The sequence below is a fragment of the Sebastes fasciatus genome, chromosome 24 (genome assembly GCF_043250625.1).
Source record: "Sebastes fasciatus isolate fSebFas1 chromosome 24, fSebFas1.pri, whole genome shotgun sequence".
NCBI lineage: Eukaryota > Metazoa > Chordata > Actinopteri > Perciformes > Sebastidae > Sebastes > Sebastes fasciatus.
The window spans coordinates 15,808,715-15,823,654 of NC_133818.1; the positions used below are offsets into that span (position 1 = coordinate 15,808,715).

The 14,940-nt window shown below is 41.9% G+C and overlaps 1 protein-coding gene across 12 annotated transcripts in view; it reads left to right on the plus strand.

Annotated features, from left to right (window-relative positions):
* dgkza (diacylglycerol kinase, zeta a) overlaps nt 1-14,940 on the plus strand; it is a 78,910-nt gene that overhangs the window by 61,473 nt on the left and 2,497 nt on the right. For all 12 annotated transcript variants that reach the window (XM_074626950.1, XM_074626958.1, XM_074626960.1 and 9 more), the window contains 6 exons: nt 222-278; nt 3,309-3,358; nt 8,722-8,771; nt 9,584-9,704; nt 10,036-10,072; nt 10,496-10,595. In XM_074626950.1, the coding sequence (XP_074483051.1) occupies nt 222-278; nt 3,309-3,358; nt 8,722-8,771; nt 9,584-9,704; nt 10,036-10,072; nt 10,496-10,595 (415 nt within the window). The remainder of the gene's footprint in view (nt 1-221; nt 279-3,308; nt 3,359-8,721; nt 8,772-9,583; nt 9,705-10,035; nt 10,073-10,495; nt 10,596-14,940) is intronic.

Consider the following 14,940-nt stretch of genomic DNA (forward strand, 5'->3'; position numbering starts at 1 on the left):
ATTTGACAAGTTGACGTGACAGAAAAAAAATGTGCATTAATCACATTCAAAGGATAGCAAACAGAGACTCAGTGTTACAGGCTCACAACTACATGTACTTTTCAAGTGTACTAAAAACAATAGGGAGCCCGTTATGTCAAATTGAATACTTGTCTAAATGTGTCATTATGTTGTATTTTATATTACCTGTCGTTATGCTGTTCCTGGTCTGTGTTTTGCAGGGCGGGTTGCATCCACCGTTCCAACACCACTGCTGCTGATTTTAAACCAAAACTGAGGTCAGTACATTTACAAACACATATTTGTACCGTTATTTAAATCAACAAATCCTCAATACATCACAGGAGTTAAACATTAAAATACAAAAAAATATATTTTAAAATTAGAATTATATATAAATATATATTATCTCTTTTATGTGAATGGGCAACCCTGCCTCCTACAAAATTACATTCCCATAAAACAAAACTGCATTTTCAATAACGTTTACGTCGAGGGAAATGTATTTTCTCCTGGATTACGGTCGCCACTTTAAACAATTTTAAACAATTTTAAACAGTTTTAAACAGTTTTAAACCATTTTAAAGATGTTGTTAACGTTGTAAATGAAACAAAACAAAACATGCAACAAAGCTACTCGATTAGATTTAGTTAAAAACATCATAGTTTGGCTTAAAATTACTGTTTTGTTGCATTTTTAAGCTATGGATGTCAATGGTTGTCTTTTAGTTTCACATGGGACACAAACAGCGGTCTCCTGGGTGAAAGTCCTGTGTTTGTTTGACCTGTCCACCATCCCGACCTCCTCAATGTCATTACAACCTAGGGCTGTCAATCGATTTAAATATTTAATCAGTGGGCATGTCTGTAAAGGGGAGACTCGTGTGTACCCATAGAACCCATTTTCATTCACATATCTGGAGGTCAGAGGTCAAGGGACCCCTTTGAAAATGGCCATGACAGTTTTTCCTCGCCAAAATTTGGAGCGTTATTTAACCTCCATCACGACAAGCCAGTATGACATGGTTGGTACCAATGGATTTATTAGGTTTTTCTAGTTTCATATGATGCCAGTATCAAGTTGCGTTAATGCGTTAAAAAAATTAGTGCCGTTAAAACAAATTTGCGTTAACGCGTTATTATCACGTTAACTTTGACAGCCCTATTACAAAAGTATTTGCGATACGTCAAAAACAAACGTGACGAAATCCGTTTCGTTCTCGAAATCCCAACGCAGTTTTGTTGTATTGGAAAGTCATTTTTAGGAGACAGGGCTGAAATAGGGTACAAACAGCTGTCAATGTAATGCGGTCCAAAGCAAAACATACTCTATCTAAACTTGACATAAATATGATTCATTCCTGGGATGTTGTGTTGGATTGCGTTAGATTGCAGAGATGTATCCAACTGACTGTGAAGTCTGTGTAAGAGGTTGTTTTAACCACATACAGTTACTACTGTATGTACTTCTAAATAGATAAACTAAAGATAGAAGCAGCTTTCTCATAAATGGACCAGTACTTTTGACATCTTTTGACAGTTGTCCTCTCATCACTAACCTTAATTAAGCTGTTACATACAGATGCCAACAGATGACGTTACAGGCCAGGGGGTGAGAAAGCAGCCACAGAGATGTGATGTGTTCTTCTATTGTTGGTTTGATGAGTCTCTTTGTGTGAGCGAGAGTTCTACTTAAGAGTTTTCATTCATTAGCGACCCCTTGCGCACAGTTTCTTGTGATATTGTCAGTTTGAGTCTCTATGTCACATCCCTCTGCTCATTAAAACATACTGGTACTCATCAAAGCAAAACAGTACTGTGCTCATTAAAACACTTGCACTGACAAAAGGAGTCCATGCAGGTTTTTTTTCTCTGTACCCTGGACAGGCCAGTCTGCTTATCAGTGTGTGTGTGTGTGTGTGTGTGCGTGTGTGTGTGTGTGTGTGTGTGTGTGTGCGTGTGTGTGTGTGTGTGTGTGTAAGTGTAACAGAGAGAGAAAGTTCCTGACCAAAGTTTTCCACCGAGAAATACAGGAGGTCATAAGGTTCATTCCGTTCAAAGCTGCTCATCAATGTGAATCTCTCATTTGTCTAGAATGACCAGCTGTTCTAACATATTTGTACATTTCTGCATATTCAAACTACAACACAGATGTATATATTATATACTTGCTAAATAGCAGTTCATTTCTATACTTTTTATTGTAGAATTATTTTCTTCTCAACTTAGGGTGGCCGTCGGTTGTCAAAGTTAGATTTGCTCATGTCGAACTAAAATCATAATAACACACGTACTGGATAATTTATACCAAAGTCTGTATATAAAACTATTGAAAAATATATATATATTTTGCTAATTAGTAGCAAAATCTAACGGATTATTCTGCTTCAATCCATATTTGTCGGCGTTTCGCCTTTCAAAAACAATATTTTCACTGCGTTCAAAAACTAATTTGCTCTCCTGCTTGAGCAATCTACCAACACCATAAATTACATTTATTTAACCAGAATAACAAAAATTTGGCTCTAACACTGTTATGTAAGGGATAATGTACAGCGAGCCAGTCATTGTTGTAAAATAAACCCCGACAGGGCGATGCCCCGACGCTTGTATCGCCCTGAAGTTATTTATTCCACAACAATAACCCGCTAGCTGTACATTATCCCGCTTATTACACGACTACTTACTTAAGATATCAATCATTTGACACAAAAACGGTCCGCCAGAGTTCAACATCAGGACTTCGCCCATAGCAACAGTCTGTTATACATAGCAACGGTCTGTTATACATAGCAACGGTCTGTTATACATAGCAACAGTCTGTTATACATAGCAACGGTCTGTTATACATAGCAACGGTCTGTTATACATAGCAACAGTCTGTTATACATGGCAACAGTCTGTTATACATAGTAACAGTCTGTTATACATGGTAACGGTCTGTTATACATGGTAACGGTCTGTTATACATGGCAACGGTCTGTTATACATGGCAACGGTCAGTTATACATGGCAACGGTCTGTTATACATGGTAACGGTCTGTTATACATGGCAACGGTCTGCTATAAAGTAATAACAGACTGTAGAACACTGTGATTGACCAATCAGAATCGAGTATTCAAGATTCGGGTCGCGGGGGCAACAGCTCCAGCAGGGAACCCCAAACTTCCCTTTCCCGGGCCACATTGCCGTGTAATAATATATCATAAAATATATTTTGAACATTTTAAATGGCTGTAAGTGTAGAGTGAACAGAAACAGTAAGTGGTTGAACAGCTCTTCTGTTTGTGTGGATCTCTTTGTCCAGACAGGAAAAGAGCCAAAAGACAAGTGAAACGGAGGGGGAGCAAGAAAAAGGTAACACACACACACACACACACACACACACACACACACACACACACACACACACACACCTGTCAGCTCAGCTCTGTGAGTAACACGAAATTTAAATGAATTTTAAAATCAAGCGTCAAGCCGTAGCAGCCACGTACAGGACAAAGGAAACGTGTGTGTGGGTAAGGAAGAGAAACAAGACAGCTCCTGTGTCTCCAGACAGACTGTTTTCTCTCTCTGACACATATTTTCTCAACCTCTGTCTCCTCGCGCTCACTTTGCATCCTGGGAGCCGGCTGTGTGGGATCCCGAGCTGTCTGTTTTGTCAGCTTCACTGTGGTTTTATTCTCTTTGGGAACTTGCATGTTTGCGCTTCATGATCTGGTTCAGTTCCGTTTCTTCCTCGGCGCTGAGTTTGCCAGCAGTTTTGCGTTTGATTCCAGTTTCGGCGCTTCGCATATTGAGCTGAACACAACCCAGTTCTCGCTGTCAGTGATTAAAAGTGTTTATGGAAATCAGTCCCACTTTGCAACAACAGAAACTAATAGAGTGAGCTGTTATTTCTGAGGGAGACATGCTGAGAGCCAGCTCCTTCAGAGGAAAGTAGTCCTAACAACTTGTTGTTCATACACATACATAAATTGACATCTTTAAAGGAGCTCTTATATATTTATGTTTACTCCGAGCCATATATTCCATGGAGGTTTGGCACAGTGAAGAGGTGTCAACACAGGCACTACAGCAAAAGTTGAACCAGGATTTTATGCTAAATGCAGTACCTGTGAGGGTTCCTGGACAATGTATGTCATTGTTTTGTGTCGTTAATTGATTTCCAATAATAAATATATACACACATTTGCATAAAGCAGCATATTTGTCCGCTCCCATGTTGATAAGAGTATTAAATACTTGAGATATTATAATCTATTGCCAGTTTTTTCCTAACACAATACGCAGATGCCAGAGGTACATTGAAAGAGATTTCATTGCTATAATCATTTGTGCTCTCTACACTGTGAAGAGAGCCCTTCTCAGTGAGACTGTACTGTACAGGATGATGGAGGAAAAAAATGTTCTGTGCTTGTTGTCCTTGTAAAAAATGACCTCTAAAGTTCAGCTGAAGCTAATATGTGACTTCAGTAGTCTGAGTGGCCTATTTGAGAGGGAATCTTTGTCCTGAGAGTCAATTGTAGGTTTATTGCTTTGTGTTTTGTCCTGGCGACAAGCACACATGACTATATGACGTATCCTTCCACTGCATGCACAAGGACACAGACTGTGGCTAGATTAAGGATCTCTATTAAGCATCTCTTATGCCGAGTACACACTAGAATAAAGCTGATTTTGGGCCCGATCCCGCCTCCCGACAATCGTCAGCAAAGCCCCAATTTTTTGATGGTTCTAAAGATGATATTTCCAGATGTTTCTGTGGTGCGAGTGAGGTATGTTAAGACTGTTTTTTACATCCCGTGATCAGCTCGGAAGTCCGTCCTGGCCCCAAGATTTCACAAATATTAAACGAAGTCTTGTTTTTGAAAGGCTAAACGCCAACAAATATGGATTGAAGCAGAATAATTTGTTCGAATTTGCTACTAAGTAGCAACAAATATATATATCTTTAAATAGTTTTATATACAGTGGTTAGCACTGTCGCCTCTCAGCAAGAGGGTTGCAGGTTGGAGTCAGGCTTGGAGCCCTTCAGTGTGGAGTTTGCATGTTCTCCCGGGTTGCTTCAGGTTCTCCGGTTAGGTTAATTGTTGGACAGCCGATGACGCAGTCATAAAGTATAGTAGTAAGATGGAGCTCAGAAATGGAGGACCAACTTGTTGATTTGTGGCAACATCATAAGTGTTTATTTAACGTGTCTCCATGACATCATCCATTATTTTTCTTTTTTCTTCGTGAATTTTCAGTACAAAGTAGAGCAAAAACTAACATCGCTAATTCTTCCTGCCAGTCGTCCGCCATGTTTGTTTACACTAAAGTCACGTTTGATCGGGAGAGATTTTGCGAGATTTAAATTTTTTATAAGTGGGGACACATCTGTTAAGATTTGAAAAATCTTTTAGCCTTTATGCATGTGAGTGTTGTATTAAGATAGATTTGACATTTCTTTAGCTGTTGGCTGTTCTCATTGAAATGAATGGGGAGGCTGTGTTTTCTGACACATTCTCAGTGTGAACACAGACTGAACCTGAACGCTTGTTGACCACGATATGGACGGCTAACATGATGTTTTCCTCAATTTGCATAATTTGTTTTAAGAAGAAGCAGATTATGTCGTGGAAACGTTTAAACTCCGTCCGTCTTTCTTTCTGTCCGACACACATTCATCTTCGACTTCTAATTTCTCCTCTCTTTCATCCTCACGCTCACATGTCACTTGCTCCATTGAACTCTCAGTTTGATGCAGTCAACCTGTCTGACCCTTATGGGAGTTGTCTGTGTGTGTGTGTGTGTGTGTGCGTGTGCGTGTGTGCGTGTGCGTGTGTGCCTAATTTATGAGTGTGTGAGAGACAGAATGAGGGAGGCAGGTCTCTGCATTTCAGAAATCTCTCCAGTCTTCCTCTCCCTTTCCTTTCATGTCTTCCTCTCGTCTTCCTCTCCCTCTCCTTTCATGTCTTCCTCTCGTCTTCCTCTCCTCTCATGTCTTCCTCTCCTCTTCCTCTCCTCTCATGTCTCCCTCTCCTCTTCCTCTCCTCTCCAGTCTTCCTCTCCTCTCCAGTCTTCCTCTGCTCTTCCTCCTCTCCAGTCCCCGTCTCCTCTTTCTCTCCTCTCCAGTCTCCCTCTCCTCTTCCTCTCCTCTCCAGTCTTCCTCTCCTCTCCAGTCTCCCTCTCCTCTTCCTCTCCTCTCCAGTCTTCCTATCCTCTTCCTCTCCCTCCCCTCTCCAGTCTCCCTCTCCTCTTCCTCTCCAGTCTCCCTCTCCTCTTCCTCTCCTCTCTTCTTCCTCTCCTCTCCAGTCTTCCTCTCGTCTCCTCTCTTCCTCTCTAGTCTTCCTGTCCTCTCTTCCTCTCCCTCTCATCTCCAGTCTTCCTCTCCTCTCCCCTTCAGTTTTCCTCTCCTCTCTTCCTCTCCTCTCCAGTCTCCCTCTCCTCTCTTCCTCTCCTCTCCAGTCTCTCTCTCCTCTCCTCTCTTCCTCTCCAGTCTTCCTGTCCTCTCTTCCTCTCCCTCTCCTCTCAGTCTTCCTCTCCTCTTCCTCTCCTCTCCAGTCTTCCTCTCCTCTCTTCCTCTCCCTCTCCTCTCCAGTCTTCCTCTCTTCTCTTCCTCTCCTCTTCCTCTCCTCTCCAGTCTCTCTCTCCTCTCCTCTCTTCCTCTCCTCTCCACTCTTCCTCTCCTCTCCAGTCTCCCTCTCCTCTTCCTCTCCTCTCCAGTCTTCCTATCCTCTTCCTCTCCCTCCCCTCTCCAGTCTCCCTCTCCTCTTCCTCTCCTCTCCATTCTCCCTCTCCTCTTCCTCTCCTCTCCAGTCTTCCTCTCGTCTCCTCTCTTCCTCTCCAGTCTTCCTGTCCTCTCTTCCTCTCCCTCTCATCTCCAGTCTTCCTCTCCTCTCCTCTTCCTCTCCTCTTCAGTTTTCCTCTCCTCTCTTCCTCTCCTCTCCAGTCTTTCTCTCCTCTCTTCCTCTCCCTCTCCTCTCCAATCTTCCTCTCCTCTCTTCCTCTCCTCTCCAGTCTCTCTCTCCTCTCCTCTCTTCCTCTCCAGTCTTCCTGTCCTCTCTTCCTCTCCCTCTCCTCTAAGTCTTCCTCTCCTCTTCCTCTCCTCTCCAGTCTTCCTCTCCTCTCTTCCTCTCCCTCTCCTCTCCAGTCTTCCTCTCTTCTCTTCCTCTTCTCTTCCTCTCCTCTCCAGTCTCTCTCTCCTCTCCTCTCTTCCTCTCCTCTCCAGTCTTCCTCCCCTCTCTTCCTCTCCAGTCTTCCTCCCCTCTCTTCCTCCCCAGTCTTCCTCTCCTCTCTCCCTCTCCTCTTCCTCTCCTCTCCAGTCTCCCTCTCCACTCCTCTCTTCCTCTCCTCTCCGGTCTTCCTCCCCTCTCTTCCTCTCCCGCTTCCTCTTCCTCTCCTCTCTTAAGACAGCCTCTCATTTGCTCTGGTTTACTTAATTCCTTCCCTCGGCTAGATTCATTTAATTCCTACATTCAGAGTGTGTGTTGGGTTTTGTGGTGTGTGTGTTGTTTTTGATTTGTCTTGCAGCCACAAAAGCTCTTAGAGATTTTTGAAGTCTGCTCTCTCTCTCTCTCTCTCTCTCTCTCTCTCTCTCTCTCTTTCTCTTTCCCTCCTATCCCCCTCTCTCTCCCACACACACACACACACACTCACACTAAGCCTAACATAACTGGATTAGGACTCAGCTATTTAGAGAGAGAGGGAGTGAGAGCGAGTATTGAGGTCAACCTAATAAACATTCATCTCATATGTGAGCCTGCTTCAGCCGTACACACACACACACACACACACACAAACACACACACAGCATGTGTTTCAGACATCAACTAATGACATCAACACACCGTGTCGTCTGGATGACGACGGACATTATAATCATGACACTTTTATTGTCTTTGATGGTATATACTATTTTAATTCCATAATGTCCATGTTTTTATTAGAATGTGAAAGTTTAGGATATCACAATATTTATATTAAATAAATAAAAGAAAATATATGAGATGCAACTAATGATTATTTTCATTATCAATTAATCTAATCGGATAATTGTCTTGTCTATAAAATGTCAGAAAACTGTTAAACGGACAATATCCCAAAACTCAAGGTGAGTTTTGTCCAACCAACAGTCCAAATCTCAAAGATAGTTCATAGAACCCTTCAAGTCAGGTCAGTTTGTATAATATAGAATCCTTGCAGCCATCTGAAGGCATCACATTAATTAATCTCATTTTAGTTCACGGGCCACATAGAGCCCAATTTAATCTGGAGTGGGCCGGACCAGTAAAACCATTGCATAACAAGCTATAAATAACAACACCTCCAAATGTCCCCTTTCTTTTAGTGTAAAGAGTGCAAGCAAAGAAAAGAAAGTACTGAAAAGATTCACAGTTAATGAATTCATGATTCATTTACCAAACAGATGGTGTTTCCTCAACTTCATTTATCTCCTCGTTTCTCAGTTGTCCTTGCAGATTTTTGTATTTTACGCCACGATTAGTGTGATAGTGGTGCAGAATATTATATTTCCATGAGCACTGGAAGGTGTTGTGAACACACCAAGCACGCTGGCTCCCTGTTAACCTCTGTGAAGAATTAGGAACTGGTCCATTTGTCATGGAAATAGCAAACGGCTTCAAGCCACATTCTCATTTACATGCTTCCAGGAGTTTGTATTGACTCTGAAACTGTTTGACTTCTCTTCTCTAATAGTCTCTCTCTCTCTTTCTCAGATATGCTACAGATGTTGATCGAGTGTGTGAAGAACAAGGACGAGAAGAAGGTGAGTTTCATGAGCCAGTCCATCATCAATGTTTCAATATTGATCCATCCCAGATGGAGGCTGAAGCAGACCAACCTGAGTACCATTAATTACCATTAATTGCAATTGATATCATTTGAGAAGAGTAAATATTAGTGTCTGCTGTCACCTTAACATTTGGGTACATTTGGGTACATGTACATTTTTTGCTTCTGGACGTTATCGTCCCTCAAATCAAGGAGGCGGCTGCCTAAATAAATGAAATGTATTTACTATAAAACGGAAGCAGGGTGCTTCCAGGTGCATCATGGGAGGAAATTTAAGGATTTTGAGCGTGTTGTCTTCAAAATCGCAGCAATAAATATCTTTCTATTGACAATGGATCAAATGTGTAATGTAAAAGGCGTCGCTTGTGACAAACCCACAGAGAATCATCACCAACTTTGCAGTTTTCCAACCTCTGCAGAACTTTTGAGCCTCTTTCAGCTCACTGTGTTGGTATCCAGCCTGCAAACTCCACCTCTCATCAACCTCTCATAAACCCACTGTACAGTTAAGGCCCTTTTTTAACCATCTATAGCATAGTCTAAAGTGCATGGCGCAAGGTATGGAAGGTTAAACAACGTGGGCACTGGGCGGGAAAATGACAACTGCGTCAGTCTGGAACTAGCAATGACAGCATTTAGCAGCTAAAGAGCCAGATATTCTCCTCAGGAGTTGGTGGAGACCAAAGCCAGAGCTAAAAGAGAGAGAATACATCCATGAATAATATTGGTAGTATTCAATCAAAATGTTGCTGCAAAGCTCATTTAACCCCTATTTCACCAAAAAAGCTGCAGGAGCTGCACCTGAAGGGGGCAGACCTCACCGTGCTGGACTCATCGGGCTGCAGTTTGCTGCACCATGCTGTCGATACAGGAAGCAAAGAGATGGTCCGCTACATCCTTGACAATGGTAACTGTAGTATATAACCACAGGCTGCAGTTTGACATGTTATGATTTGATTTTTTATAATATTTGTCATTGTTTTGTGTTGTTAATTGATTTCCGATAATAATTATATACATACATTTGCATAAAGCAGCATATTTGCCCACTCCCATGTTGATAAGAGGATTAAATACTTGACAAATCTCCCTTTAAGGTACATTTAGAACAGGTAAAAACTGTGTGATTAATTTGTGATTAATCATGATTAACTATTTTTAATTGTAATAGAGACATATTTTAGATAGCCTTTGTAGTATGCCATTGATGGTGGTCTGGTCTGATGTCTGTTTTCCAGCTCCAAGTGACCTGCTTGATGTCACAGAAAATCTCCAGTAAGTACAGTCTCCTGTATCGCCTTAAACATTCAACAATTTAAATCTTTAAGTTGAGTTAAAAAATGATGAAGGGATTTAAAATGCAACTTGTTTTGTTGTTACCCATTGATCCTGTGAGCAGAATTCATTTTGATGGACACACCTTAGGTGACACAGTGTGACTGAGAAAGTGTTGTCAAACTTTGTCCTGTGAGTGAAGCAGCAGCAGCCTTGATGTAGGTCCACTGGGCCCTGGTCCGTCTGTATGTGCTGGGCATCCTAACAAGTGTACCGAACGTTAAAGAGAATACCAAACCAAACAAAAGCCGTGGGGTGCCCGAACATCAATGCTGCTCGACTCTCAGAAGACGATGAGAGTTGCTGTTATCTCATGCTCTCTCTCTCTCTCTCTCTCTCTGTCTCTGTACTCTGGACCACCAGCGGGGAGACGGTTCTTCATCGAGCTGCATCTCTGTGTCACAGAACCATCTGTCATTATCTGGTAGAAGCAGGAGCCTCACTGATGAAAACAGACCTACAGGTAGGTTCTGTTCACACACGTGTGCATGTGTGTAGAGTCCGATATTTACATTACACCATTTACCCAGCCGCACCGATTACACTTCAGACAGCACTCTGTAGTCGCTTTCAGTCCAAACTGGCGGAAGCGGAGCTCTGCTGCTGGGCGCTGACGCTGCAACGGAACCAACATTTGGCTTTCACTTCTTGGCAAAATACGTTCTTTGTTAATATTGTTGTTATTCGCCGCTCAGCACTGCTCTCATATGGTGGTTACAGCTTATTTTATTTATTTTATTTATTTTATTTATTTTATTTATTTTATTTATTTTATTTATTTTATTTATTTTATTTATTTTTATTATATATTAGCATTAAATTTGACAGCCCTAATGTTTAATAATTATTATTACTGCTATAATTAATGTTATTTTATCATTAGTTTGTGTAATATGAAATAATGACTTTATAAATTCTATATTGTATCATAGCTGATAAGAGACATTAACAATTACATTCTGATTACATTAGTAAAGTATTTATTAACAGTTTATTGTTGCACACATTATAACATTTGATATACTATATTAAGAATTTGATAATAATTACCAAATGATTTGTAAACCTAGATAGATAGATGAACCAGAACCCAATTATTATTATTATTAATTTTCTTAAACTGATGATAAAGAATGACATTTTCAGTAAAATAATCATAAGTAATGTTGTTTCAGATCTCATTTAACTTTATGTAACATCAACTCTCCCTATGAGAGACCAGAACTGTTCCTGAAGGCCACACTCACAATACACATTATAATACCCATGATCCCTGGTTCACTCTGGTCTTTAGCCCATTTAAATAATCTGTCGGCTGGTCTATTATTGTCCTTATCAAGAACATATCGAGTTTCAGTTCAGACTCCATCAGTCTACAGAGCTCCCTCCTCATACGTCTCCCCCCGTATTAATGGCTTTAATACCTGGTGTAACTCCCATGTGTCTATGTATGTGCTGAAAAACAGCCTGTGCAGAAAACATGGATGTGGCATCTGTGACATCTCCAGAAGGTTTATAACGGGACATTCTAAAGCTTGGATTTGGGTTGACGGTCCAGCTCCAAAGATAGTGCAATCTTTTGTCAGTTGCTAAAGCCACAAAATCAAAAGCAGTGCAGGAGGCAGAACGGAGCTGAGCTGACAGGTGGCAACCGCCATGGCTGAGCATGGCAGCGATCACTGTCGATCAAGCACTCCCAAACATTTCTCTGTTTATGCTTAAATGTGTTTTTAACTGCTGACCATGACTGGGAATATTGTCAGGCAGTGGAAGGGAACATTCTCTCTGTACTTATGCATAGCTGGTGAAACCCAGTGCTGACCTTAACCCCATTGAACACCTTTGGGAAGAATTAGAACGCTACTAGAGTGCGTATTTTTGTCTGTGAGCATCCGTCGGACTAGTTTTTGCAGTGTGTCCCGCACCGTCGGCTCTAGTCTGCCCGTGTTGGAGGTTTTCCGTCCGATTCAGCATGTTGGATCTTCATCTCATCTGATCATTCCAACACACGGATATTTTCACAGCGACATGAACATCTGGAAGGAAGCTAAGTGGTGAGTGAGAGTGGTGTGAAAATGGTCGGCAGACGCCGCTTTGTTTCATGTAACTACGGCTTGTATATCCTCAGTCATCGGGTTTCTGGTTTCCCTTTTTGTATGACTGTTACGCCCCACCCTAGGGCAGCCCTATTGGGTCTAACAACACTCCAACACTGACCCAAACCACAAACAAAAGACACCTTTAAAACTCAAAATCCATAGGATTTATTAACAAAGACATATATCAAAAAGACAATATAAAGTCATCAACTGAGAGGCAGCAGAACCAGCAGAAGAGCTTTTAAGCACCTCCTTCCCAACCTCGTTAAGCAAATGCAGCACACCTGGCCACCTCGTCGAGGAGTGCAGCACACCTGGGCAGAGCGACGAATACAGTCTACCGACGCCTGCTGGTGTGGAGAGTTATTTCCTCTCAGGCAGGAGCAGAGCGTACGTGCTAACTGGCCGTCGGCTGTAGTCTTTGCGGTGTGTTCAAATGCAACTTGTCGGCCAAGACAAAGGCGACGTGAGCCAACGCAACAGTCGGCTTTTATCGCCGCTAGTCGGCTTGGTGTGCCTGGGCCTTTAGAATGGGATGTCCAACAAGCTCTTATAGGTGGTCAGGTCACTGACATTTAGCCAAATAGTGTGTGTGTGTGTGTGTGTGTGTGTGTGTGTGTGTGTGTGTGTGTGTGTGTGTGTGTGTGTGTGTGTGTGTGTGTGTGTGTGTGTGTGTGTGTGTGTGTGTGTGTGTGTGTGTGTGTGTGTGTGTGTGTGTGTGTGTGTGTGTGTGTGTGTGTGTGTGTGTTGTGTGTGTGTGTTGGTCTCAAATATGCATCGTCTTTCATTTTTGTTCAGTTTTGCATGGTGGTTTCAACAGTGTAGAAAAAGCGCCTAACTGGCTGGACTAGCAATGACCTAGATACAGAGAGAGGGAGAGAGGGGGAAGAATGGAGAGAGAGAGAGAGAGGGGGGGGGGGACAGACAGAGAGAGTGCAATGAATGGAAAGCCAGATAAATGACTTGAGAAGTGAAGACTATGATGTTGACATCTCTATAAAATACTCTGTTATCTCTACATCTCTCTGCACTCTCCACTTAGGGTCTTTCTCTCTCTCCCTCTCTCTCTCTCTGGGAATATATCCAAATCTGGTAGAACCCCAAAGACAAATGCACACACACACACACACACACACTGGACTCAACTAATTAGAGTCTGTTCTAAACTCTGGAAGTGATTCAGCATATGGGCCCCTCCCCCTTAAACAACCACTTACAGTAGACTATGCGTCGGTGTGTTTGTCCTCTCAAGGACACATGTTGTTTACTTCGTTTTTCAGTTATTTCTCATTATCTCATTTTCTTTCTTAGTTGTAGACAATGCCACTTTAACAAAAGCACTTTTCACTTCACGGAGAAATGTGAAATGGAAAACCATAGTCGGTCCTGTAAACTCACCATCACACACGTTTTAGACACGGCATATGGAGCCCTAATGAAACGCCACAATCTCTCCCGCACAGAGGGGAGGAGAGGCGAGTGGGAATAACACTCTTAACAAAAGCCTGTTTTTGTTTTTAACAAGACTCGCAGTGTAAAGCCCAGTGTTCATCACAGCTCGCAGTGCAAATGTGTTAGTATGTAGTTCATGCTGTCTATTGTTATTTATTTATTATTGCTATTGTTGAGTCTTACAGCTTCTTTAGATGTCGGCAGCGATGCCAGATGGGAAATGTTAAAGTATTGTGCCAGAGGCTTCAAATTATCGTATTTTGAGGAAAAGTATCGAGAGATTAACCACAAGAACAAGTAGGAGTAAATGTCTAATTTTACAAAACACAAATGACCTTTTGACACAAAATCAAATCTACCCACATCGTTTCTTTATTCATTTATTTTTTTAAGCATGCTGACATGGTTATGATGTGTGGAAGGGATTATGAGGGGTTATTGAAGTAGCCTACTATTACAAAATCAACAGTCAGACTGGAAACTTGTTCATATTCTGCATGACAACAGTTAAGTGTGTAACAGTTAGGGGGATCTATTGGCAGAAATGGGATATAATATTAATAAGAATGTTTTCTTTCGTGTATAATCACCTGATAATAAGAAACGTGTTTTCGTTAGCTTAGAATTAGCTGTTTATATCAACATAGGGAGCGGGTCCACTCCACGTAGTCCGCTATGTTGCACCGCCATGTTTCTACAGTAGCCCAGAAGGGACAAACCAAATTCATTTAACTTTTCCTGCTTTGCCCGGAGTCGATAACGTTACTCGCTCCCGTCGCCACCGCTCTCTCTCTCTTGCTTCACCACTCACCACGAAAAAAATGTGCGATTAACTTGCAAATAATCACGATTAACCATGGACAATCTTACAATTAATCACGCTTTCATATTTTAATCAATTGACAGCCCTGCTACTAAACAAAACTAAACAAAACTGTCATCACAAACAAAGAAATTATTTATTTAGCCTGATTAATCAGAACCTTCACAATAACCACTCAGAATCAGCAGGCGGAGGTGCGTAGAAACAGCTGTTTAGCGCCAGGCGGGGGGTCACCAACACCGACCTGATTATTCTAGGAGGTCACGACTCGAAAAGATTGAGAACCACTGAACTAAACGATGGATGACAATGTGAGCACAGCCTCTGTGTTGCCATAGAGACACAGAAAGGTCAGGGGGATTTCATGACAACCTGGCCTCTCGCTGTTGAACTTAATGTGGACTGTAAATGTTGGGCCACGGGTGGAATAAAAG